This window comes from Apteryx rowi, unplaced genomic scaffold (genome assembly GCF_003343035.1).
Source record: "Apteryx rowi isolate R43461 unplaced genomic scaffold, aptRow1 scaffold_62, whole genome shotgun sequence".
NCBI lineage: Eukaryota > Metazoa > Chordata > Aves > Apterygiformes > Apterygidae > Apteryx > Apteryx rowi.
The window spans coordinates 547,373-575,233 of NW_020450894.1; the positions used below are offsets into that span (position 1 = coordinate 547,373).

General features: G+C 38.1%; 1 protein-coding gene across 1 annotated transcript in view; it reads right to left on the bottom strand.

Moving 5' to 3' along the window:
• The window catches only part of MYBPC1 (myosin binding protein C, slow type), an 84,313-nt gene that overhangs the window by 17,579 nt on the left and 38,873 nt on the right, over positions 1-27,861 (bottom strand). Inside the window, exons 7-22 of the mRNA XM_026083888.1 lie at positions 26,703-26,754; positions 25,037-25,093; positions 20,890-21,056; positions 17,791-17,923; positions 15,926-16,050; positions 14,667-14,772; positions 14,193-14,359; positions 12,305-12,467; positions 10,898-11,004; positions 9,495-9,628; positions 8,181-8,337; positions 6,470-6,574; positions 5,649-5,837; positions 4,054-4,189; positions 402-469; positions 168-209 (exon numbers count right to left, since the gene is read on the bottom strand). Of these exons, the coding sequence (XP_025939673.1) occupies positions 168-209; positions 402-469; positions 4,054-4,189; positions 5,649-5,837; positions 6,470-6,574; positions 8,181-8,337; positions 9,495-9,628; positions 10,898-11,004; positions 12,305-12,467; positions 14,193-14,359; positions 14,667-14,772; positions 15,926-16,050; positions 17,791-17,923; positions 20,890-21,056; positions 25,037-25,093; positions 26,703-26,754 (1,908 nt within the window). The remainder of the gene's footprint in view (positions 1-167; positions 210-401; positions 470-4,053; positions 4,190-5,648; positions 5,838-6,469; positions 6,575-8,180; positions 8,338-9,494; positions 9,629-10,897; positions 11,005-12,304; positions 12,468-14,192; positions 14,360-14,666; positions 14,773-15,925; positions 16,051-17,790; positions 17,924-20,889; positions 21,057-25,036; positions 25,094-26,702; positions 26,755-27,861) is intronic.

The window sequence follows — 27,861 nt, forward strand, 5'->3', positions numbered from 1 at the left end:
GAGTCAGATTTATGTAGCAGCAAGTCAGTAAGTATCAATACCTTCCACATCTTATGAAAATAGCGTTCTAATATTGGCATAAAAGACAAGAGCACCATTATAAGCTGGAGCACCCTGGAGATTTAGTGCACAGTACTGTGGTACATTTTCATAAGTGTGTGTCTTACTTTTACGAATTAAGTTCTCTTTAAAGCTGCTTCTTTCACTTTCTAACACAAGCGGATTGCAGTCAATGACTTAATTTCCAGAATCCCTCCCCACTGCCCTTCCATGTAATGCAGCAAATTCTGTAGATCGGTGCCCATAGAATTCAATCATACTCTCAGAAAGCTAGCTTTATTTTTATTAAGAGAATTTTTCTTTCATTAAGGAAGTTTTATACCTTTTGCTGAATACCATACCTTCCAGGTTATAAGGTGGCTCCACCATTTCATCACACAGATCTGTCGATACACCTTGTGAGAATCCATCATTAAGATTAATCAGAGACACCCACTTTCACACAGATGGAGCATTTTGTCAGGGGTTAGCATTTCCTGTTAGTAAGTCTGCAAAGATCTATGCTGGGATTTAAAGATTTAGAGGACCTGTATTTACGGAGTTTGCAGAGAGGAAAGAGGCAGGAAGGGGGCATCTAGATCAAAGAGATGTTATGCATGATGCTGACAGGAAAGCGAAAAGAGAAAGCAAGAGGAGATGGGTTTTTTTGGTTTTGCCTGATCAATCACAGTCCTGGAAAGATGAAATGAAAGAGACTAAAGGAGCATTTGGAAGACAGAGAAATGAAGCAAAAATGATGATGAGAGAAAGTGTAAGAGGAGAAGAAAACATATCATAAAGGGAAGAAGAAACTCAGAGAAGAATTTTGAGCAAGAGAGAGAGAAAAAGAGGAAGCTTGAAAAAAAAATTGAAGAGACAGAGGAATAGAATATATTTAGCTAAAGGCATCAGAGAAAGAAAATTAAATGAGACAGAAACCATGAATAAGAGTAGACACGATGTAATCACAAAGGCTTTATTTCTTGGTCAAAGTCATCACTGCCCTGGATTCCCTGGAATCCTGGATTTGGCAATTTTCAGGATAGTAAAAATAGTATCCTGGAATCTATGCATGTTCCTGGATGGATACACTGGCAAAGATCTCAGCCAAAAAAAACCTCTCTGAAATGCCCCTTTACTAGCTATGAAAACAGATCCTCTGCAGGTACAACGGCCTTTTGAAGGCAGATAAATATAATCTCTGAGGAAAAACTAGGGCTCATCAGATTACCCTTGAAATGTCACACAAGAACCAGTCAGCAGCGTACATTACTAAGAATTACTAAATTACTACTACTTCTCCAGTGTAAACAAGGTTTGCTCTACTCTGAGTCACCACCACAGCAAGAGGTTCAAGCTGGATGTTCTAAACTGGCCACGGGAAAGGGAGTCCTATATTCGTATGTATCGTGTTAGTCATCCCTATGTACTGCCGGTTTCAGATACTCATGATGAAACTCCAGTTCTGCAGTATACCCACAGAGCTGTCAGAGATTTTATTGTAGCTAAGGAAGTCCAAGAGTCCTGCATGTAGATCAAGTTATGAGATTCAGAATAAAAGGAAATACAAATTTGGGGGAAGCCAAACCAATGTTCATCATAAATGACTCTTCCAAATTATATTTGTATATATTTTCTTCTTGCTATATCCAGCCTGTGATTTTTCCTAAAGATTGCTATGATAGAGAAGACTTGAAAACCCTCTCTAAAACTACCTCAATGATGTAAATGAAAGAACAGTGAAAGTAAAGACAAATGGGTTTATAGGCACAGAACTAAAAAGAAAAGAACAGCAGAAAGAACATAGATAGTCATAAAAAGTACCCAGGAATTAAAAAGAATTATTAAACAGTACAGGAAAAATTAGTCTGAGGCAGAACAGGCACTAGGAAAAGTGAGAAAAGGAGGCACCGAGATACTGCAAGAAAGAAAAAGAAGACTGAACATAGAAAAAGGATCTATAGTAAGTTACATGTCTTTTTTATTGGTATTTTCAGCTTGTTTCTTCCTAAACATTTTCATAACATATACACATAACTAATGTTTATTGTGTATATATAGATGTATATGCATATATGAGAGGCATATATAGATATACATAAACACTCAAAAAGCTATGTAAAATACATTGTACCCATTGTATTTTAACTGAGGTGGGTAACAGTAAAATGACAGGCTTGACTGCCGTTTTGTTGTATCTTTATATGTTTTAAACCTATCTGAAAAATAAAAAAGTACAGAATTTGTTCCATTCAAAAGGTATACAATTATCTTTTGTCTGATAAACCTTAAAAGGTAGGTTCGGAAAATTCATTTGAATAGCAATGTTTGCGTTATCATAAATATATTTCCTTTCTTCTCTTGTTGTCTCATTTGGCAGTGAATCACGTAGTCTAATGTCAATGGATTTGTGACTGCAATGTTGAAACTTAAAAAACCCCCTCAAATTCTTTTATTTTTCTCCCTACCATCCTACTAACTGCAAACAGCATAATATATAGTCCTCATATTGTCAGTCCCCTCTATAGCCAGTACATAGCTATACCTATGCAGTGGAAATAGGAAAATATGTCACCTACAGTTGTTGCATATTAATCTGAAACTGCATGCTTGCTCTTTCTGAGATGTTTCCGCAGCTTCCTCCCAGTATACCCTTCCTAGCATTACAGCTGTGTCTGCCTTCAGGTAATCTTCAGACCTCCGAGCTTCTTGCAGTCTATTCCTGTTTTTTACCGATATTCAGCTCAATACTACAAAATGCTGAGTGCTCCTGAGAAAAGCCAGTGGTTCTTCTTCACTCTCCCACTCGCCCAAGTGAGAACTGAGGGCACACTGCTCCTGTGGTATCTGACCACTTTTGTGAACTATTATTTTCCTGGATTGTCTGAATATGAAACACGTGACAGCATGAATCACAAGTTCTGTCCTCTACCTCTTGTCTCCAGGCTGTGGACTGCATTCATAAAAAGCTTTCATTGAAATAAATGCCCTCATGTAAAACATACCCAACCCATCACTTAGATTAACAACACTGTTAACATCAGCAGTTGACTGAGCTGAACAAAACTGTGTTCCATTCATCCAAACACACAGTGTTTCTGGAGTCCCACTGATCAGCATTTGGCCACAGTGGCTGGATATTGCATAAACCACTTCAGCCTATTTAGTACTCACCCAGGAGCTGCTAGATTTTATTTTTTGAAAACAGACTTCATTTGATGTCAAGTCAGAAGAAAATCTGTTGAGAAATACTGAAGTTCTGCTGTTTGATCACCAAAGCCTCTAGTTGTACAACATATGTTATGTTTATCTATGACTTATTATTTCACTCTCATGAGTTCAATCTCTCTCTTTTATCTTCAACTTTCTTCACTTCCGTATAGTTTTATGTCTGAGATGGATACAGTTAAAGATCCTGTATCTAACTACCCTGAAATGTTGAATAAATTCAATATCCAGACATGAGCTTTGCATGCCTAGATAATGTCTACAGCCAGCTGTTGGGGAGGCTGTCTGACCACAGTATTGTGAATTGTCATTTGAAGTAGCCAGTTAGTAATATGATAAAGTAGGCATTACCACACTAAGGACCTCCTGTGCCTAAAAAACCGCCAACCTGCACATAATTTGTATCACATTTACACTCATTTATTATTTCCCTTCTATCCATCTACCCATCTATCCATTCATTCATCCATTTACTCTCTTTACTGCACCCAACTTTTGTTTAGCTCAAAGATGAGGAAAGTGATGAACACAGTACTTGGTACATTACGACAGCTTATACGGGGATTTGGGGGGAATTCAGATCAAATGTAAGATCGATCAAACTACCATAACAGGAGGGATCTGGAGTACAAACTAAAGAGAAGCCTGAACAAAATCCTGCAGCTTGAGGATTTTGACTAGTTAATCTTTGCCGTAAAGTGAGAGCACCTGACATCCATAGAAAAAGAATGGAGAAAATCTCACCTATTTTCACTACTAGTAATATACCACAGTTACTGTCACTTACTTCCTTCAAAGCAGTACTCTATAACATAGCCGTCTAAACCTGCCGCTCCAATGTGATCCGGTGGCCTCCATTTCATTGTAACTGAGGTATCAGTTACTCCATCGACTGCCAGGAGAGTTGGTGGACTGGTAACAGCTAAAACAGGCAGGTAGTGGGAACAAGGCAGAAAACTGTATTACTACTAAAGTTTTGCATTTATAGTGTATTACTCCAGTTTAGCATCAGCAGACTGGCAGGGAGCAAGCTAAACCCTGCTTGCCTGACATTTCCATTCATCCTGTCACATCTTTCCCAACTAAGACAAACTAGGAGAAGCAGGTACTTCATTCAGTACCTGTTCACAGCCTAACCTAGAAAGCCAGGCTTATTCTGCTGCAGACTGAGAAGGACAAAGAGCAGTGAAAGCTATAGCAGAAAAGATTTGAGTAACACATCCTACAACAGCGTATATTTTCTCACAAGAGGAGAGCACACTGTAGCGATAAAGCCTTCTCCTTGCTGCTCCTCTGCATCATGGGGGGCCTCTGAGCAAGGCAGAAACTCCTACCAGCCTACAGAAGAAGGCACCATTTCTTTACAGGGACATGTGGTTGTCACAGTAGTCTGAAAATCTGTTTCTTTATATGAAAAGCCCCTCAGATTACTCTGACATTAGGCCAATGACAATGCCCCCTAGTTGTTACAGTAATTTAAAGCACAAATAATTACAGGACATGTAGAACAGTTTGAAAAATGGCCTGGCCTTGTTTAGACTGTCTAAAAAAGGATATTGTAAAATACGTGATCCCTTTCTGAAAAAAAATAAAACAACAACCCTATTTCAGTTAATGGGGGTGGGTGATTGAAGCATAGACTGAAGTTAGGGATTATTCAAATATATCTTATCATATGCCTTATTATGTGATAGCAGGCAAATTCACTTAATTTTGACACAGTTTTCTATCTTTATAATAGATTGTATACTTGCTTTTTTGAATAGGAATGTATGGATTATTTGTGAATATGTGCACTTTTTTGCATGGCAAAGCACTATGTAACAGCAAAGCATAAGTAGTGAAATTTGAAAAAAGTCTCATTGTCATAACATGCAGCATGAAAATGATGATCTTTAGATTTCTGGACATTCTTTCTGACTATTTTTGGCCAAAAGCCAATGCCTTACTGATCTTATAGCAGGAGAAAGACACAAAAGAAGCAAGACTATAATCCATCATCTTTGTCAATTCTCTAAATTGCCACTAGTTTGACTCTGTTGACTCAGAGGGTAGATACGATTCACAGAAACCTCAGCCGACTGATTACAGTCTTTAAAATGTATTGTTCATAGTCTATCAGCCTCACCTATAGTATGTCAATGTGTTGTTTTTGTGCATCATTTTTCTGGATATGTCTGCTTGTTTCACGTTTATAAAAGACTACAAATTCTTCAGAGATAGATATATAATTTGTACAGCACCTAGTAAGGACAGGTCCAGGGTATTACAAGTGTAAGAACTAGTTATATAACTAAATGACAGCAATAATAAATCAAAGAGAATTTTCTAAATGCATGTATTCTAAATTTTCTAAATGCTCTGTATTCTTCTTTACTTACCTAAAGGAACAAAGGCCTTTGAAGGCATACTTGGTTTGGAAATTCCTATTGCATTAACAGCAAATACACGGACCTCATAAGCAACACCTTCAATCATCTTCTTTGGCTCAAAAGTTGTTTCTTTACAGAGCTCAAAATTCAGCCTCATCCACCTGGAGCTTTGTTTCTTTTTCCTTTCAATGAAATATCCTATTGACCAAAAAAAATGGTAGTATAGTAACTGGTGGCATAGGACTCAGTAATGAGGAGTCTCTTTTCTGACTGGCTAATAGCCCTTTTTCTGGATACAACTCAATAACCCCTTCTAGCCTTAGAGTGGTTTAGGGCTTATTGTTTCATTTTTCCCATTGCAAACTATTTGAAAGGCATCTGTTAGGCTTTCATGGCCACATGCAATCTTTTTTCAGACCCAACTTACAACACTGCTGTGTTTAGTTCTACTGGTTTCCGGTCCACTCTGACTTTACTCTTTTTTTAGTGTATGGGAAGATATTCCTCAGCTCAGTAAATTGTTTGCAAAAACGCTGCTGACATTCAAAATGACTGATTGAAGTCTGGTATTACAGCAATGCAGAGATTGTCTTTCAAACTCCATCCCATGGGGAGAGTGATACTGTGGCAACATACAAAATGGCAAATCTCAAAGCATCAGAGAACAAGATATCTAATAACAGATCAGAAATAACATTTTTGTAACTGACTACTCAGAGAGGAATTCTTCAGAGCCTGAGCTAAACTCTGATAGTATGGGGTCCATTATTTGGAGCTTGTTTCTTTTGTCTATGTTAGAGCATCACCTCAAAAAAAAGAAAAGCAGCTACCTAAGATAGGTGATCCACCGTCATTTGCTGGAGGTTCCCAGGTCATAACACACCAGTCTTCACCCACCTCAGTCACATTTGGTGCCTGAGGAGGATCAGGGACATCTATTGTAAACAAAGGAAATAATAGAATAAAATGAAAAAAATTAATCTTTCATCTTTCTTTTTTTCCCTACGCTGAAATAGAAAATGCCAAACAAGAAACAAATTTGAATAATTTTTGAAGTGCAACAGGGTACATTGAAATAGAAAATGTATGAGCAGGCACAAAAGTAAGCTTGTGATGACAAGAAATGGTGAGTTTGAATGAATGGGGGCCAAGTACATAGATAAGAAAGAGTACCAGCGAAATAAAAACTCATCCCTAAAATGTAAGCTACAATATTCAGGTCAGTAGGTAAAAGACATGGCTACTGTGAACATCCTCAACCTTTTTGTACCAAATTATTCATAGGCAGGAAAGATGTTCAGAAAGCAGTTCTGAGAGGATGTGCTTTGCTCGTCCTTCCGCTGTAGCTTTATGTGAGTAACTTAGGTACAGTCTCACACAGAGCCATAGGCATTTAAGGGTTTTCTGTTGTCATATCTATCATTTTACTAATAGATATATAGTTCCCATCAAAAATCTGTGACCCTGAGACAATTGAGGCTTTCTCTGTAATGCATAAGGGGAATTACATGTCCTAGAAAGGGTCACACAAAGGCTGAAGAGGGAGCTATGTGGGCTAGCCAACAGAGAAACAAGAGCAAAACATCATAAATTCTTCTTTAAAGTTCTAAATTACTGTTTTCTGGAATAAGCACCTGAATAATGCAGAAAAGTCCTCCTTGTACACAGAACTCATTGTACCTAATTCTCTAAGATAGATGATTCCCTAGCCTCACACTGTCTCTCAGTGCATCTCAAATTCTTTGCACAGTTGCTGGTTTCAGTGGTAGGACTGCAGAGCTCTTTAGCCTGATATTTAAGGCACTTTCATGGGAGGTAGCCCTTCAGGCTGAGAAAGAAATTGAACTAAAATTTGCCCATCTAGAGTAAGTTCTTTGACCAACAAGCTACTGCACAGTGGTAATGTCAGCAGCAGCCCTCACTTTTTTTTAAAAATTAAGCAGTTGTTGCATTATTTCATATGGATACTGATTCAGCAGACATGATCTAGGAGTTCCTAATGAGGAGGGAGAGAGAGAGGGAGAGAGAGAGAGAGAGAGAGAGAAAGAAGATCCTTGTAGATTCTGGCAGGAGGTTAGTAGGGAAAACTGCCAAGCTCTTGAGCACAGTCAAGACACTTGAGAGACACTTGAGGACATGAGCTAATGCATGGCCCATAGCCACTTGGAGAACAGAGAACGTCAGCACCAGCCTGAGGCAATTACAGAACCCTGGCCCCTGCAGCATAAGGTGGCAGCAAGGCGATAATTAACTCCTGATTAAATCCCATCTTACGTGTCCTTCAGTAGCTCTGGATCTTACTATCCTTGCACCTCAATTCCACATCTGAAAATGGGGAAAAACAGGGAAATGGAAGGTTTCTGAGAACCTAGAACAGTTAGGTAGCTAGGGAGGACAACATCTACAGAAGAGGCCTATCAGCTGTAGGAAGAATAATTTGGCCCTAGTTTGGGGGCAGAAAAAGCAGTGTTCTTTAAGGAGCATTAATTGAAGAGTTGTGATAAAAGACATCACCTCGGTGCACTGTCCCATATGACTTACCAACCACTTTGATGTTGATTAGAGCTGTGTCCTCTCCAGCCTCATTCTTCAATGTTATTCTGAAAGGGCCTGAATCTTCCCTCTCAGCTGTATCAATGACCAGACAGCTGCTATCTGGATATGTTTCTGCCCGTATTCTTCCACTGTCTGTGATCCACTAGGAATCAAAGTAATCAGAGGGAAAAATCATCTTTTCTGATTTGGGAATCAAAATGAACAAAAATTAAAATCCAAATGCAGTACTGGACACTTCTGCAAAATGAATAAAGCAACTGTAAGACAAACTACATGAAAGCTGAGAATTTCAAGCACTTGATCATCATAAAAATGACAAAAGAACTGAGGGACAAGTAAATAACTTTAAGGTACTATAACTGTTTAGTACTCGTTTCTGCCATCGTATCTGAAAGCAAGAGATGTTATGTGGCCATCTCTTGTCAGGTGAGCAAGAACATGCTTTGATCAACACTATCTGTTTTTAATTCGATGAAGAGCATATTGTTTTCTCAGCTTTCTCTGAGAGTCCTAGATTCTCCCAAGAGCCTTACAGACTGAAATGTAATTCATTTACAGATTGGAATGATTGTAAAGGTCAGTAGCTTGTCCTGACTGATTTCAAATTATGACATGTATTTTGGAGTAATTCTCCTAGAATAATTCCTAATTTGGACAAGCCCAAGGTGTTGATACTACTGTTAATATTTGAAAAATACTAGTCATAGGTTTGACTAGATAGGTGTGATGAATCCAACAGGTACAGCATGTTCCAATTTTCACATGGCATACTGAAAAGTAAGTGGGAAAAGTCTGGATTTTGGTATTATTATACAGAGATTGGTCTGTGTGATGTTTTGCATTAAGACACTAGACTATGCATGCCTGGCCTATTGTTTCATTCCAAACTTGACCTTCCATCAGAATTTATCATTCATTCTCCAAAACCAGGCCATACTATGGCTTTTTGTCAAAACCAGGCAGCCCTTCTGTGCAGTATGTACACAATAAGTAGCAATTTGGTAGATTTTCACTAGGTTTCTTCTGCATCTCATACATCTCTCTCCTTTACAATTTATTTATAGCAGACCATTTTTTCCTTCATAATTTCAACCTTTCCTCAAAAAGACCTAAAAGATAGTAAATGATACATATCAATTTTATCTTTCATTTTTGACTGAGAGGAGTTTTTGAGATAAAATGTTATCTCCTTGTTATATGCTGCCATTAAAATCAATGGCTTCACCAGGCTAACGATTATTTTTTGAAGGAAAAGGCCCCTTGTCAAACTAAAGAAACATGCATACAGTAACAATGTACCTTGTCCCCTTTACTCCACATGACTTTTGGCGTTGGCTCGCCAGTGATGGGGATCTCAAGTCGTAGTTTGCTTCCTGCCACAACTGTCACGGTGTTATCGTCCCCAAGACCATCCAGGTGTAGTCTAGGAGGATCTGAAAATGGAGGGATTATCAAATTTGTCATAGGGCGGCCACTCTGAGAGTTCAGTGACCTGGGAACAGGTCTGCGATATAGAGAAACAAGCTTTTCCAAAGTTTTGGATTTTCAGGGCATTTTTAGTCAACTGTTCTTTTGTTTGGAAGAAAATTTGTGAAGATATAAGTTTTCTGAAGAAAATAATTGTTTGATGAAAAATGAATCAGAGCACCACATAAATTTTGGGCTGGTAGGACCACAAAAGAAAAATAATCCATCTTTCTGCTCTGAGGCAGAATTATGTATATTTAGATTTCCTCTAAGTGGCTTCCAATGGAGGGATTTTGCGATACCTGGAGGTATCACATTCCAGCCATCACTGTTCATACAGTTTAAAAGTTTTTTTAATCCAAATCTTTTCTCTGAAAACTAAATGATCACTTCTTGTACTCCATGGATATGGAGAACAACTGATGACTATCCTCTTACAATTTTTTTCACGTTGGAAGATTATGTCTGTGAGCTTATTCCTCTAGTACGCTCCAATACTCCAGTTCCCCCTCCTCCATTCTCCCCCACCCTAGCCAATCTTATTTCTAACATGGGTATCCCACTTCTTTCAGCTTCAGTTACAGACCATATTTCCTAACCCTTAGGTCATCTATATTGCTCTTCTTTAGACTTCAAAGTCTTAAAATTTAGTGGCTGCTTTTAAAGGTTGGGTTTAGCCAATGAGGTATTGTTGTGTGAAAAAGTCAATGCCTTGTTTTATTTTTGTTTGAATGATTGGGCTCATTAACAAACCTTCTCTTTTGCTGATTGAATAAAAGTTGGTCAGAAACATTTAACCATCTATATATTGTCTAATGTATTTGGGGCGTAAGACAATATGTAGTTACTTGACTACTCCTTTGCCAAATTAAGTTCTTTTTTTGGAAATGTCAGCAAGCCAGCTCTTCAAAGAACACAACACTATTTCTAAAGACAGAAGAGCAACAGATGTTTTATGCAAGCTCTTAATATTGGTTTATGTTTAGGAATTCATCCTTGAGAAGCCTTCCCTGGGGGGTTTAGGAACAAGCTTGCAAACTGTGACCAGATCCTAAACTCAAGCAAAGCACTCTCCAACCAGCTTACTTGCACTTTGCAAAGGAGCAGATCTGTTCTATGTGACAGGTACCCATTCCGAGGAAACAGACGGATTGAAATCAAAGACATTTCACACTGTTTCTACTTTCCACAGGTCAGAGAAAGAAAATGTTACAACTTGCTGTATGTGTACTTACCTACAACGTGTACTTTGCATGGAATATTAATATTATAGGCATCTGGTACAAACATATATTCACCCTCATCATCAACAGCAGAGCTTGCTATAATAAATCTGTGGATTCTGTGAAAAATTGAGAAGGAAATCTATGTCAATTATCCTCTGAAGACTGCTTGAGGCTGTAAGGAAAAATCTGTGAAGATAAACGTTCACCAGATTTGTGCAAGTGTGTAAGATTACTGATTAAAAAAACCCAAAACACCCTTTTGCTGGCTGCTTAGTGGTATTTTAGGTGATTAAATACTTTGAGGTTTGTACCTCACATTATTGAGAAGACTGTCAAATAACGTAACCCATTTTAATACTTTATTTGAACACCAAAATGGAAAAAATACAGGATTGTAATCTCTTTGATACATGAATTCTGTGCTACTGCCATTAGATAGTGATTAGGTTGTCCATGAAGAAATCTTTAGGTGATCCCATTGTGAGAATGGTCTAATTTTTGTCAGTCCTTTTCTGCTGACTGCATCTTCATGATAGGATCCAATATACTGGTTGTTTGCCAGAATAAAGAAAGGGGTGAGTAAAGCATATGATGTTCTTACTACCTGACTGAATCTTCAGGAATGCAATGATATTTTTGCTCACCTACCAACTGCTCTGGCTAAGCTTCGTTCAAGGCAGGACTCACCCCTTTCTGCTCTCCTCCCCTCACATCATCCTATGGGTCTGCAAGGGTTGTGGAGAGCTGCTTTGCCTTGTGTTAATGCAAGGGGTCACTGTACAGCTGGCACTTGTGCCCAGAGTGCCCAATTGCTGGGACTTAGGAAGTATTATAGGGTCAATGTGATCACTTCATAGCCTGTTCAGGAGCATCTTCACAAGTGCAGCTCCCAGCTTTATGAACTGTCAGTGCCATGCTGAAGTGCAGGGGTTGTACTTAAAGATAGGACCTTTTATTTATTTATTTTAAAAACTGACAAACCTTCCATGGAAAAGGACAGATTATAAGTGCAAAGTGACCTGATAACCACCACATACTTTGCATGGGTAGAGATATGAATTCTGAGTTGACATGAACAAAACCAGACATTTTTAAGCTATATATTTTTAGTATTGTCTAACAATCATTTTGACCTTGCTACCTAATGTTCCATGCTAACAGCAACAGCAATGTCAAGAAAAGTAAATATCTGGGATGTAGATGAATCGAGAAATTTGATTGTTATCCCCTACAGCCAAAAGACACAAGCTGAAAGGGTGCAAGGAGATGTGGCCTTTTTGATAATAAAGATAAAAATGTTTGAAGGACAGAGACCGAGTGTGAGAACTGAATAAAATTCAGTGAAATAACCCACACATTGACACATCTTTACAATGTCACTTCATTACAAGTTAAGTCAATACTGAACGTGCTTACCTTCCTTTGTGATAAAGCTTTACACGGTCACCAGCTTCAACCAGTTGCCCATTTTTGTACCACTTCCCTTGCACATTCTCAGATATCTCACACTTCAGGTGGATCTCCTGTCCAAGCCTCACAGTTTGGTCTTCTAGTGCAAGTGATATCTTCAGTGGTCTCACTTAGGAAAACAGAAGCATAAATATTAATGCTAATATGAAACAATAGTTTATGTTTCTATCCCAGAGCTGCTACTAGCAATCACAGTAATCTGCAAATCATAAAAATGCCTCCAACTTATATATTAATAAATAAAACTCCCGAATCCAAATACCAGTAATATGTACATGTAAGTTAACCTCTTTTTATGTTGAATTTCCCTGTAGCCTGCTGCCAAAATACCCATGCCCTGACTGAGGAATCCCTATGGATATAGCCAGTGGAAAAACTAAGTCCAGAAGCATATCTGAATTCTATTCCCTCTCTTGCATTTAGGTGCTTGAGGTAGGGTGTCTCTATTCCCACAGAATCCAGTGAAAGAAAGATCTGTGTCCCAGGACCAATGAGCTTGAAGTGATTCTCACCCACCTTTCCTGTCATCTAACAGTGGTATAACCGTTCACATAGTTCTCCAAACTAATAGGAGATGATGACTTGACTTACCAAAATAGATCATCAGAAAAATAGACTGCAATTCTGATCCTTTTTTGCCAGTCTCATAGCAAAGGTTGACTGAGCAGTAAAATTACTTCATAGACTAGTTTTCACATTTGCTAAAATGCCGTAACTCATCCTATGAATACCCAAGGATATTACTCGCTTTTGTAAAAATTAAGTTTAAGAACTGGGGCACTTTACTTTCTGGAAGATCAGATGCTCTAGACCAGAGACCAGGCTAAATACATGGTACCATGTGTATGCAGTAAATACCCCTGACTGTGATCTCAGGAAGGAAACAAAGAATGATGGGAAAGGCTGCATTTTAAAGAAAGCTAGTGGAAAATCCTCAGAGGATGCTTCATGAACCTACCATTGTGGCAGGAAAGATGACAGAGTCCAGTAGCCATGGACAATCATTTCCAACTTGATAACAGAATGAATTCATTGGGCTTAGCGTGCCATTTTGTATAAAATGTCAAAAGTGTTAGAAATATTAAAAAATGAGTGTATGTGTATATACGATGTATGATAAGTTTATGACGCAGACACAAATTTACCACAACTACATATGATCTCAGAAGCTGTCTGACTCATCTACACAGGCAAGGCCAATTCTAGTAATATACATACATGTACTTGCAAAATGAACATGGGAATTTTACAACACATTCCAGTCTGCCTAAATGTGAAGTGGCAAGAGATTATAAGGATGCAAACACTTTGCTAAAAAACACAGGCATTTTAAAGAGATATTGTACAAACAGTACTGAGGGTGCTACATAGTCATATTTTTGTGCCTATGGGTTCAGGTGAGGTGGAACTGGTGCCTGTTAACACTACTTGGAGCCTAACTGTAGAATGGCTTTTATTTCCAAAAACATTTTTTTTTCTGATTTTGGCTAAAAAGCCTTGGTTTTTGCTTTCCTGTGAAAAAATAAACGTGTTCAAGAAGACCAGATACTTCCATTGGAAAGTTCACTTTGTTAACTCATCATAACTTTGGATGGATAACTTTGTTTTCCATCTTAACAGAGTGACAGAGAGTTTTCAACAAGGACTAGGTCATTGTCTATTAATGCAAACAGTGTCTAACGGAAAGTCATTGATCCTGGAGGTCTGCAACAAAGAAATCAATATGGGAGATAAGTCTCCCTTTAACCCTCAAGAAAAGGCAAGCCAACTAGGTATTTCTGCAGACTAGTAGATTATGACATACAAATTCAAGAAGAAGAGGTATTATACGTACAATCAACAGAAAGCTTAGCCTCTGATTGGCCTCCAGTTGTCATTACTGAGTAAGTTGCACTGTCATTTTTTGCAGCTTCCTCTATGATCAAAGTGTGTTTTTTACCCTCAACCTTGATTCGATATCGAGATTTAGGTTCATTGGTGAGTTCCACACCATTCTTAAACCTAACAGAAAACACAGACTGATTATTCTTTCAGTAAAAATCCTGGGTGAATAAGACTTCCATGAACTGGAGCTTCCAGAGAAGATTTTATTAAGACTTAAGGCAAAAGAAAAGGTTAAATGAACCAAATTATGAATATATAAGCATATTTTTGTTGTTGCTGCATTTTTAAATACTGTTTTTCTGAGATTTTCTGAACAAATTTCATGTTTACCAATATAGAAAAAGATGTCCACATTTTTCCTGCAGTTAAGCTATTTTGGGTTTTACTCTCAAAGAAAACAATATCTATTCAAAACGTAGCTTACCATTTCACATTTGCATCGTCCTCAGACACTTCACAGCTCAGTTCTACTCGTTCACCAACATAGGTATTGGTATCCTCCAGGCCTTTGGTCACCAAAATTGGAGGATCTTTGGCAAGAGAAAATTACAGATTTACAGTTTGAGAGAAAAAGCTAAGTGAAAGAGATTTTCAAAAGCATTCTATAGAAGTTGACACTACTTTAAAATTCTAATGTCAGTCTCGGTGCAGTTTTTCCTACCTGAAATCAGAGAGGAGGCTGCCCATTAAGGGGCCAGTACGAAATGGGAATTAAAAAATAACAATTTGTTCAAATAAATACCTGTCTTGTGTCCCTTTTTATTGACAGTTTGTCCAGGTAGGTCGATATGAGAAGCTGAGATCCCCCTCTTGCCTCCCACAGATCCCTCTCAGAGTATGGCATTTTCATGAGGTCCTGCAACCCACTATGCACAATAATATGACATACCACTGTGCCTTTATTGGCTTAACCCATTCCTGTTGTCAAAATTCAAGTTTATTTAATAGTAAGAGATCATACAACTCTTATACTACTATTTTCATAGGTGCAGTTGGATCCATCATTTTAAATAGCTTTCTGAAATATATCTGATGTCTTTTTCTTTCACTGTAAGTTTTGTTTTCCTGAACACAGGGTTTCCCCAATCATTTTCTAAAGGACCTCTAATGAAAAGGTCCCTTCAAACTCAGTTTGTTGTGAATGTGAGTGACACTATTAATGTTATCAATAAGTCTGTCAGCACTGTGGGAGCAAACAGGGTAAAGAACTGGCCACCCATCCATGGCTTTTGATAGAGTCTTTCCTTAAATTTGGACAGATGGAGCTAAAAGTAACAGCTGGAAAGACTGGTCTGAGAGTACTTGAAACAGATCAGTTGGATCAAGAGTATCAGTGTTATCAGGTATCCAATGTGCTGTTAGGGAAAGCCAACACTGTGATGAGTGAGTCTCCAAAATGACTTTGAAACTATGAAGGGATCCACAGTCCAACTAGATCCTAATGCACAGTATGAAATCAACCATATCCCCATTTCAGAATTATCACTAAATTGCTAAATCTGGGCCAAGGAAAAAATAGTCAGGAATCACAGAAATACATGCAGAGTGCTCCTAAGTGCTCTTAATACAAATACAAATATATACTGAGCCAGACCCTCCCTGTTAATTTCTGTTACAGTCAATGAAACCACATGAATTTACACTAGGTGACACTACAAAATAAGAGCAAGCAGATGTAATTACCTCTCACAAACAGTTCTGTGGAGCATTTCTCATCACCAGCTGTTACATAATAGCGAGCATCATCTGTCATTGTACAGTTATTGATGAATAAAATTCGCTGGTTACCTTTGTGCTCAAAAATGTATCTGTTTGAACAAGAATAGAGCAAACATACATTAGCAAAACTGTTGGACATCTTACTTTTGTTTTATCTAGAAGATGCTTTAGGGATTATTACTAGTGAAAATCTTGGTGTGTACATAGAATTAGAAAAGTTGTCCTGGGAAGCAATTTCCAGGATTCAACAGAAAGGATAAGAAATATTATAGACCTTGTAGCAAAAAAAAAAGCTATAGGGTACGGTGTCAACTAGCACGTTCTGGCTTGTTCAAAAATCTCAGGCTGGATGATATGAAAAAATAAAAAAATTAATATGCTCTGAAGGATGGCAGAATAAAATGGTGTCTGAAACTCTAGGTGAGCAAAGATGAAAATAACCAGTAACAGGAGACCATCTTCATTCCAACACTCTTAGCATTTTTATAAAGTACAATAATAGCCAAGGTTAAGAAGTTACTGTTATTGGTAGGCCAGATGGCACAAGAGATCAGTAATGGGATATGGGGTTTCGGTAACAGGATATGGAGCCCTTCACCTTTATGTCACCAGTTTAGATCTGCTCCAGGTTTGTAATGACCAAAGCTCATTAGCCTCTGACAGCTGCTTCAGCAGCCTGAAAGAAATGCACTGGGGCATTCAATCCAGGTCCTTCTACTAGAGAGGGATCCACATATCTGCCTGTGAAACAGTTCTGAACTGCTCGTGACAGATAAAGGGGCTAAAGAAAAGATACCCTCTTTATTACATATTTTCTGTCAGTCACAAATACTACTCCAAATCCTTCCCATTGAGTTATGCAGCAACAGAATAAAGGGAATTTGCTATTCTATGTAACAGGGCTTTTGCTAACAGTTATTTTTTCATAGGGTCAGAAAGAGAAAGGTGCTATGATTTTGTGCTGTTGAGCAACATTTGAGGAACAGGAAAGCTATGACTAGCTGTACATTATCAGTCGTAGCTGTGTCTGACCACAGAGTGGAATTTGCTGAATCAGGACATGAAAGCTGGTCCCTGCATAAAGGACAGGGCTCAAGTTCCAGCATTGCTCTACCTGTACTGGAGTGTCTGCACCTGAAAAGCCACTTACTTCTTCTAGCTACAAGCCAGAGTGTAAGCCAACATGCAGGTGGTACTGTGCAGGAAGATGAAGAAGTCTGGGTGTATGTAAGCTAGACCTGTCATGCATGACCAAAGTCGTGCATGACCAGAGCTAATGCAGGTCACTGAGTTCAGCGTGAGTGTTAACTGGTTAGCGGAAGGTGAGACAAACCTTGCTCCCCTTTCCTCCCTAATACTGGTCACCTAACTCACAGGCAGTGCTCCTCAGAGATGATTTTACGGGTGGTTTATGAGTCAGGTTGGCAAGTGTGTGAGGATAAACATCTCTCCTCTTAGCACACAATTACTATAGAAAGATTCTGACCTTCTGACATAAGACTGAGAACAAGAGATTTATTTATGTACAATGCTTCCCAGTTTTTAAAAAAACTGAGAGGCAAAGCATGGCTCCATGTCTTGTTGGGGATGTTTAATTTTCATCTCTTGAGGCAAAGGAGACAATCTACATTAACACAGCGTACAGGGACTTTTCTATGAAGTTATAGATCATGAGCAATATGACATCATTTGCATACTGTTTCAGTATAATCAAATATCAGAAATAAAATTGATGCAAATCTGGGCAAAGAGATAGACCTGTTCAACACAATTGCTAAGGAAGGACATACGTACATGTTTTATTACTTACATTCAGTAGAACCACTTACTTTGCACTTGGTCGTATTTCTTGGCCATTTTTATACCACTTGAGTTCCACTGTTGGATCTGCCAGTTCCACCATAAACCTTACTTTACCTCCTTTATCCACCTGATATGCAGGATCAAGACCTTTGGCAAAAGCTGTTGCAGAAGTAAGTGTTATTATAAAAGAAGATGAGAAAAAAATGATAATATGAATGCTGAAAGGACATTGCATATAAATCTCATCAAAGCTGACAGAATATACATACATTATTCATCACTCTACATTCTTAGACTCGTCCAAATGAATCGGTTTATGTCCCAGAAACAGTCTTAGCCAAAGTGCGGAGCTATGCTGATCTGATTATCCTGACCAAGCTCAAGCTTATATCTCTTTATGACTTTGCAGTATGAATGTATTCTGGACAGTATTGGGTAGACATACCTTTAAGAGCTTGCTGAGAAGCACTAAGTCAGAATTAAACTGTATACAGTTGGTGCTATGGAATCATTTACAATGAATCTGTTATGAAGGAGTTCTCTATTAGTACTGCTGTGTAAGTTAACTGGGAATTTTAAGCTAAAACTCCTGTTGAGTTTCCCACTATCAGAATAAACATACTGGTGTGGCTAAAAGCCAAGTTATCTTTCCTGATTCTTTCTGTTGGTTGCAAGGTGCAAATTACAATTCCACTTATAATAAATGTTACAGCTGTAAAATATTTGCAAAAATATTTGAAACCGGGCAAAAGTTGTCAGTGAATGACTCCTAACAGGGCTTTTCAAAAAGAGTCTGAGGTGCCAAAGTACGCCACTGGGCAGGGTAAGGCAGGTGCAACTAATATTTCAAAAGATGTTAACACTGACTTTTTAGTTATTGCCAGCCACAACAGTCGGACCCAAAGGAACAGATATCCAGTGGCTCAAAAATAAATAGTGCTGCAAGAAAATTTTCCACAGCTAAGTAAGCAGACTCTGATAAGGTTTACATCATGCACATATCTGATTGCAAGGGACTCGATGTATTGACGCAGCAGGAGTAGAGCTACTGAATTAGAGCAGGATTTATTATGTATCTGGCTGCAGCGTAACAGATTTCAATTGATAATAAAAGGTGGTGTGAGGGAAAAACACCCTACTCCCAGCCAGTCAGTACAATGGACATTTCCCCCACCATCTAAAGACTCTCCTGTAGGGAATACCCTGTCTACTGAAAAATCCTGATATGATTGGCAGCTCTGTCCCACTCAACGGGGAGCTGTGGTGAGGGACCAGACAGAACAGTCCCAGGGGCTGAGGGCTACTCCTTTCCCAAGATCCAAGCACATCCATATGATGCATCTGTGTAGGGTGCAGTTTTTCCATGCAATTCCTGCACCAGTTTCCACCACTCCTCCTGCACCAGCCTCGCGGGGGATGGTGAGGAGTTTCCCCATCTTCCACCCCTCAGGGAGCTCCCCTGAACAGAGAAACCTCCACAGTGGCTCAGCCAAAGCCCATCAACTCCAACAGTGGCCAGAATCAGATATAATGGCAAATGCAAAAAGATGCCCATCAAAATTAACGTGTAGTATCACACCTCTGGTGATGGAGGAGGAGAGAATGTATATCAGGCAGCTGGATTACTACAGGCTATTTTATGCTAACTTTTGTACATGTTGAGAGAACCTGTGTTCTTATTTTCTAGATGAACTCAGTGTCTCTTTCAAGCAGACTGTGTCTCAACAACAGCTTTTGGATAAGAAATCTCTAAGTTAATTAAATGTTTAAAAAGATACAAAGATATTTCCATTTTATAATTTTAAATTAGTTATTTTTATTTTATTCTGGATGTTTCCTTATTCTCCTTTGAGGAGGGGGAAAACAGAAACAGCAGACTGACCTTTTCTATATCATGAGTTTGTACACTAGAATGTTAGAAAACAAATTATTTTAAAAGCAAGGAAAAAATTATGGCTCTTTGAAAGTCCAGCCGGCTATAAATCAGTTCAAATTGCCTAAGAAGACTGAAGTAAGTACAACAGTTTTTTTTTTACTTTTAAGAATGTAAGTCAAACTGAAATACACATATCTATACGCCAAGATACTGATCCAGAATATCTGATCTGGCCTCATCAAATTCAGTGCAGAACCAAAAACACTGAGCAAAAATAGTTTTGCACTGTCTTTATATTCACCACTTTTTAACACAAGCCCAAATGTTGGCCCAGTCCCTGGCAGAAGTCAGAGTAGCTTGAAGACTGTTATAAATTCACCCATTTGCCATTGGTCCCCATGACTGATTTAAGGGGTAAGAACCAGCACGGCATAAAGAAGTTTTGGCCATGCTTCCTTTCCTTCGGGAAGATTCCTGCATTTCATGCAGGGTGGGGGTTTCACCTACACGAGAGGGAATCCTCCAGGAAACTGGCGGAGCAGCAGATGTGTACTGCATCCCATTCTGAAATGCTCTCCAGGAACAAGCAAAGGCCAGAATATTATTATGGGCAGTGTGCTGTATTTATATGTATATGTGTGTGTATACATATTACACAATATATACATATATTTTATATATACATATATATTCACACACATACATATAAACACATATCTATAAGTATGTATTGCACCACTCATTATTCAATATGGTAGATGAGGAGGGACATCCCTGAATGTGCTTATCCCACACAGCAGGGAGGGTTTTTAATCCAGCTGGGAGTTCAGATAAATGTCAAAATGAAGTGCAAAATGAAGTGGTGAAGAACAAAGGATGTGTTTGGAATGATTCCATTTTAAAGCAGAAGATATTACTGATAATACAAGGTCTAATTCCTATATTGTTTAAACAGGCAAAACTTTTCCACCTATCTGGGGGACTTTGTGCTGGTAAAAACTATTTTTGGCCAAGAGAGAGGGACATTTTTGCTAGGCACGGAATGGGACAGGGTGTTTACACTAACTGCGGTGGACCAAGCCTTCTTCTGATTAACTCCTTGCAGTTTCTTTGAGAAGGCTGAAGAGGTGGTGAGCAAGCCAGGGCAGGCTTCACCCCACCTTTACACAGAAGGGCAGTACATTTGGGCTTTTAAAATGGATGCTCATGTTTGACTATAGAACTCAAGAATATTCTGCCTTATGCATACCTGCACTCTTCTTCACTTCCCTGCGCATGCGCTTCAGACGCTTTAACATGCCCCTCAGGTCAGTGATACCATACTGAAAAGCAATCTTCTCATATTCACTGGGATTAGCATTCTTCAGGAGTTCCCACACATCTACCTCAGGTTCTTCCTCTTGCTGTTTAATCTCCCTAACATTAGCAAAATAAAATTGTGGGAGAAGAGTTAGTGAGGCCTCATCACACCAGAAGAAAGGTGGAACTGAGTCCATGGTGAGGTTAGAAATGTTTTTGTCAAAATTTGAAGGCTGACATCAAGTTTTTTTATTTCACTTTGAAGACAGACCTTCCAAAGGCCCATTAGTAAGGGAGTTCAAGCCCTAGACTTACTCAGTATCAGTGGAATAGCTCAGAATGATATTCTGACTTTAGTTGATATGTCTTCAAAGTGTAAGGAGAATTTGGATATAAGTTTAGTTTGGCCTTCTCGGATGTAATCAACTATGAGAGTTTTTATATTTCTTCATTATAAAAAAGATTAGTTTGATAATATAGTCCTATAATAGCAAGTGGGCTAAACATCCTTAAATCAGTTTTATCTGTTGTAACTCCAAAGGAATCAGTTATGATTTATGATAGCACAACTGAAATCTGAGCCTAATCCATACATTTCATATATAAAAAAGCTATCCAACCCTGAGTCCCTGTAACTGTTACTAGTGGTGACCTGTGAGAGGACATATTGAAATCCAAAAGAATCTGTACCAATTTATATTTATACCAGTACTTCTCAGATTTGTTTAAAATTGACATATGGATAGGAACTGGGGATTTCCACACCAGCCTGGACTTCCAAGATGAATGTATTGGTCTATAAGGGTCTTATAGACCTTTGTGTAGAAGCTTGAATACCGTATTTATTGTATACAACTTCAAAGTTAATACTTGAGCTAAGACAAACAATGAAGTATAGATAATTATTTGCACAGGGGCAACCATTAAATGAAAGAATAATGGAAGCATCCTAAACAAAATGATAATTTTTGAGATTGACAGCTTAGCTCAAAAAAGTAAACTGCTAGAACGATCCAGGAAGTGGAGCAGAAACCTTGACCTTGCTTCCTGTAAGTTTGTTAGGCTCAGGCCAGGCTCATTCTGTCTTAATCTGGCTGGTCTAATGAAATCAGTACTTTTGGTACCAGAGTGAGAAAATACATATTTAAGAATTAAAAAATGAATGAGCTTTGCAGTGAGATACTGTTAGAGCTGAGATCTATCAAGTCAGAGAGGGAATTTTGTTTAAAGTAATACAGAAAGTAGCACTGGGATCCCTGAGATCCCCTGAGATCCCTGAGAATCCCTGCATAGTTGGATGAGTAATTATGGAAAAAACATTATGTTGTTTAATCCATGAGGTTTGTTAATTTTCCTAGTATGTCAGTGCTATTTTAAAAAGGAAAAAACACTTCTGACAGAGGATTCTTTGAAATACTTACATCATTCTCTTTGAATAATTCTTAGACATCATTTCATGTATGTAATTTTATATTTCGCTTGTGCTCATGATTTCTGGAGACTGACTATGTACTGTGTATACCGGCTTTTCAGTGAGATTCCTTCTGCTTGGCAGCAGGTCAAAATCAGCCTGCAAACATATGTAAAAGCTGACCTACCCTATGGGGTAGAACTGTCATCCCACAGGGCTGGCCGCTTGTCATGCAGCTCCTCTCCATGCTAGGGAGAGTGACACTCACATATCCACGTGACTCAGGATAATAGGCCTCCATAAATCAGGCGGTAGTTGAGAATGAGGATCAGTTAGACTATCCTGATTTTCAACCAGTTTAAAATAATTTACTCCAGACTCTTTTTCCTCTTGTACAACTGGAGGACAAATTTTGACACCTAGAGCAAACCGACTTTGTTCTGAGAACACGATAGTTTCTGCTGTGGGTAGTGGGCAAACAGTGTTCAATATTTTCTAACCAGATTGATTTAGCTACAAAATCTCTTTCAGATCTTTTCCCTGAAGAGGTGCAATTTGTTGAAAGATGTACTTTTTTTAAAAAGGACCTAAATGTTTCAGTGTTTTTGAAATCCTGTGCCTTCTAGAATTTCGTGCTGTTAATGGCCCATTGCATTGACAAAGCATAACCAGTCACAGAGTATCTTAGTGAGATAAGAACTGATTTGTCTTCCTGCAAGACAAGCATGAAATTAGAAAATAGGCAGTATATAGATTTTGTGCCTTTAGATTTAAAAAAAAAACATATTTCAAGTACTTATGCACCACAGGTGAAAAGTTCTACTCTTTTCTTGGTAATACAACCACACAAAAAAAAAGGCATACACCTTCAGGAGGCAACATTGCCTCCTGAAAAATTGAAATTCATTGAAAATTTGAAATTAACTGAAAATTTGACCTGCATTTTTCTTGATAAAAATGGATATTAATATCCACACTGGGGATTAAGTAGCAATCAGCTTTCTTATTCATAAATATGAGGTTGCATTTCAGTGCCTGAAGTAAGGCAGTGACACACTGGTTTCACCAATATTAAATAATGGTGTTTAAAAACTGAAAGTTTGCTTTCCCCATTAACCACACAATAGTTATACTATGTTTATATGCTATGCAGTATTTATCTTATAAAACATGTGAGTTACTTGTTAATGAGGTGATCATGACTCTCATTTCACATTTCTCTTTCCACAAGAACACCAAGACCTCTTACATGCAAATCTCATGTTACCAATAAAACACCCCACAGGCAGTCATGAGAACTGTCATGGTAAGTTGTATTAGTATGATAAAATGTCAAACTGAAGATCCTAATTAGGGATGAGAAGATTAAAAAAAACCCAAAGGCCTGGTGGATGTGAGTCGGTTCACGTAATTCTTTCACTTCCTACTTTTACTTTCAGCCTTCCTACTTTCTCCAACCAGTTCACTTTTGCTTAAAAGCAGTGGTTTAACCTGTTTAACTCCTATTTAACAGCAGTGATTCCAGGGCTGGACATTTTTTCCTTTGTAAGAAACAAGTCAGATACTTCAGTTACTTAAATACCATCCATGCCATCATACTTCACAGAATCACAGAACCACAGAATCACAGAATGGTTGAGGTTGGAAGGGACCTCTGGAGATCATCTAGTCCAATGCCCCTGCTCAAGTAGGGTCACCTAGAGCATGTTGCCCAGGACACTGTCCAGATGGCTTTTGAATATCTCCAAGGATGGAGACTCCACAACCTCTCTGGGCAACCTGTTCATGAGCATATTGTGAACTTTTGTGTAATTAATACCGCATATTGTTTTTTTTCCCTTTCAGAGTAAGTTGTAGATAAGAGAAAAGGTCTAGTTCTTTTTCCAGTTCTCTATGTTAAGCTCTCAATGATTTCTGTGACATATAAAATTTTCTGTGAGTTCTGTGATAAATTAAAAAAAATGAGGAAATGACTAACTGATGTAGATGGGTAAGTGAATTTTTCTTCACCATGAATTGTCCTAATCTATTAAGAGACTAAACTGGGTCTAAGGTCTGAAACAGCTGGAGACATAACTGTGGTAACACCAGATTTTCAAGGTGAACCAGAGAAACATATGCCCAAGTTTTTCCCCATCACTGCATTAAAACTGAATATACCACCACTGAACATTTGCTTGCACATATTGAAACAGAAAGCTACAAAGAATTAATACCATTCTTTATGTTTTGAAACCATGATATATGATTTTTCATCTCAGGATGTTTATGAAAATGAAATTAAGATGTACCAAAAAAGATAAATTTAACCCTTGCAATTTTTTATTTCTGTGCCAGGCTCAATTTTCTGAACTGCTCATCCCTGTGTAGGAAATTCTCCCCCTCTACCCTCCATGCAAACACAAAAGAAATAGCAAGTAAACTAAATGTTATTGGTCTCTTTAGGTTGTGGCTCACTTTTTTCCTGGTACACTCAGATCTGAGGCTTCTTTTCTGCACACACACTTACAGGTACAATTAACTGAACATTTGCATATTATTTTATGAGAATGATAGTTAGAAACATTGAAAAGGATGAAAGATCACAAAATTCTTAAGAAGTTATTAATGCTACACCTGACTCTTTCTGTGTGCGAACCTAATGGTTTGCAATCCACACCTGCTCACTGCATCACTTGGTTCTCACCTACGTTTCAGGAGACCACTAAAGTCAAGTTCTCCTGCATCGTCTTGTCCATCACCGCTGTTATTAATAGAAAAAGATCAAATCTTTGTTTAATACAGAAAGACTTGGACAACACACATTGCAAACGCTCTACACACATTGCTCTCATATATGTAACTCTGTCTGGACACACAATTAATGGTATAAAATCAACACAAACTTGTATTCTTTTTCACGCAAGTTATGTTGCCTTTGGCACTTGTGAAAAATAACACAAAGGTTTGTATTGCTTGCTATTTTACTTTGATGACAAATTTTTGTAATTGTATACACAAATTTGCCAAGATTTGTGTTAGATTTCAGTAACACAAATAAAATTAAGCCAGTCAACACAGAGCTTTGTTTTTCATTTCTGTAGTGTATGCGTATAAAAACAAAGGGCTCGTGCTGATCTTTGCTATGAATGTAAAACAAAGATTTGCATTGCTGCTTGTGATGCATTTAACAATGCATAACCATGTCAAATACCAGATTGTGAAGCATTACACTTAAGATTTAACCTTTCTCTCTAAATGAAGGAAGAAATCAGTTAAAAAAAGAAAAACAGAAACTGTACACTTTTATGGATGAAATCATAGTCTTAGGAAGGTGCATCCCCTTCTATTAGGAGACGTTAAGCATTAAAATCTTATTATAAAACATACATATACTGAAGCAAAGCCCTCAAAGTTTGTAAACAATAAGAGCAAAATCCTGCAAATGTGAAGTCAAATGATGCCAAGATTTCATCCCAGACTTTGCACACAGGGCATTTCTTAGAAAATTAGAGATTTTCTCCTGCTTGAACAGAATAGTCATTGCACTTTTTAAAAAAATGTGCTGAAGAAAGGAGTGCACCTTGAATTTAATATCTTTTGCATTTACTCTTTAAATCACACCTCTCAATAAAAAGTTACCTCTGAGTCGCAAATTTGCTTGTATGTGTAAATTAACCAATTACATTCATTTTCTGTCTATAAAATATTTTCAATCTAAATACTTCTGTCCTAGTAAGACCATTTTCTGCATAAAATATAAAGATGAAATCTTTATACTGGTTTTAATAGCTATTTTATCTCAAAGGTGACTAATAAAGGAAAAGACTTCAGACACAATGCTTTATCTTACAGCTTCTGCAATATATCATTTGTAATTTTTCTGATGCCCTTATGATGCACTTTTTTACTGCAAGATAACGTAGGACCAACTCCTATCTTTTTGAAATCAGTGGGAATTTTGTCTCTGCCTTTGATTAGTACAGGACTGGGACCAGGAATTTTCATATTGTAGCTAACAATTTTCAGGCAACATGCAGTAGAATATTTTACTGAATGAAAATATGATTTAAAAAAAACTCTAAAGAAACAAATATTTAATTCTGTCTTAAATATTGCACCTCCCCTTAAAGCAATGACACTGTAATTTCACAGTAGAGTATTTAATATCATATGTACCTTCTATGAGTTGTAACTATTTGATTCTACCCACTTCCAAACTCCATAGACCCCATTTCTTTAATGTTAAAAAAAAAAACCCAAAACTTTTTAAAAGTACTTGATACATTTATCTACCAGGGCTGATGCAAGCTCTGTACATGCTATCAGCATCCATTACTGAGGAACTTCATAGGATCAACATTTGAGGTTACCTTCTTTTGAAAGCAGACCTGATGTCAATAGATGGAGCAGCCTGAGAAGATTCTATGGAACAATAACAATACAGGAATTAAAAATGTAATTTGGTGGTCTTGGCATATGAAATTTGTTCAGTGTCCTGCTAAGTGACCACAGTCTGTGCTTCTTTGGTATTAAGCTCTGATAAATGCAAACCTGCTCAGTGCAAAGCTAAATTTTTAAAATGCATTTCTCTAAACTACATTCTGCATTTCTGCATATGAGACCAGTCTCTGTGACGTTTCTCTTGCATCCCTTTCTGCCTCCATGCAGGCTCTGTCCTTTTTCTTCCCATTCCCATGCTTTCTCTCCTGCTTGCATCTTTCAGTTTCTAAAAAAACTCAGCATCAAAGAGACACTCTTCTCTACAGCTACAGGCTCATGTGGATTCTTGGCACAAGGATGAATCCCCCTGGTGTGAATTACCCGTTTGTGCCAGCTAATCAAATTAAATGGTTCTGATGCCCAGAAAGCGAACGCATGCAGCCATGCTGGCCACCTGCCTAGCTGGCCTGTGAATACACACACATCCCTAGGCTCCTTGGGCTGTCAGTCAGCTGTCAAATATTCCCTTAACTGTGGCCTGCTTCCCCGGGCTGATGAATGAACAATCTGATCTAGGCAATTTGGTAGGCATGTTTTATTAGGGTGAACAACTATTTTGTCCACTGGCTGCTGGCCCGGGAATTTGGGAAGACATCTCTCCTTCTCAGCCTGATCGTGCAGGTATGCATGTACTCTGTTGTGCTGACAGAACTGCTCTCTAAGGAAAAGATAAGTTTGTGCGTTAATGTTTGCAGGCATAAGCCCTTTTATAATGCAGAAATAGTCAAAAGCATGAATCTCTAGTCTTATGCACGTTGTGCTATTCTTTTTTTATTTTACTATTTTTATGCAGACTGGAAGAAAAGGTTTTCAGGTGTATGATCATACCATGATTTAACAGGGTGCAAAGCACTAGAGAACTAGATGCGTTCCGTATCGCTCTCTTCAGATGTGACTAGAGGAAATTTCGCTCTCTGAATAGTCCTAGGCCTAGCTCTCTGCTTTGTTTGCCAGAGCCTGATTTCAATTCAATGGGAGTTTTACCTAATTTTTGGATTGATCCTAAATGTCTCACATAGTCAGTATCTA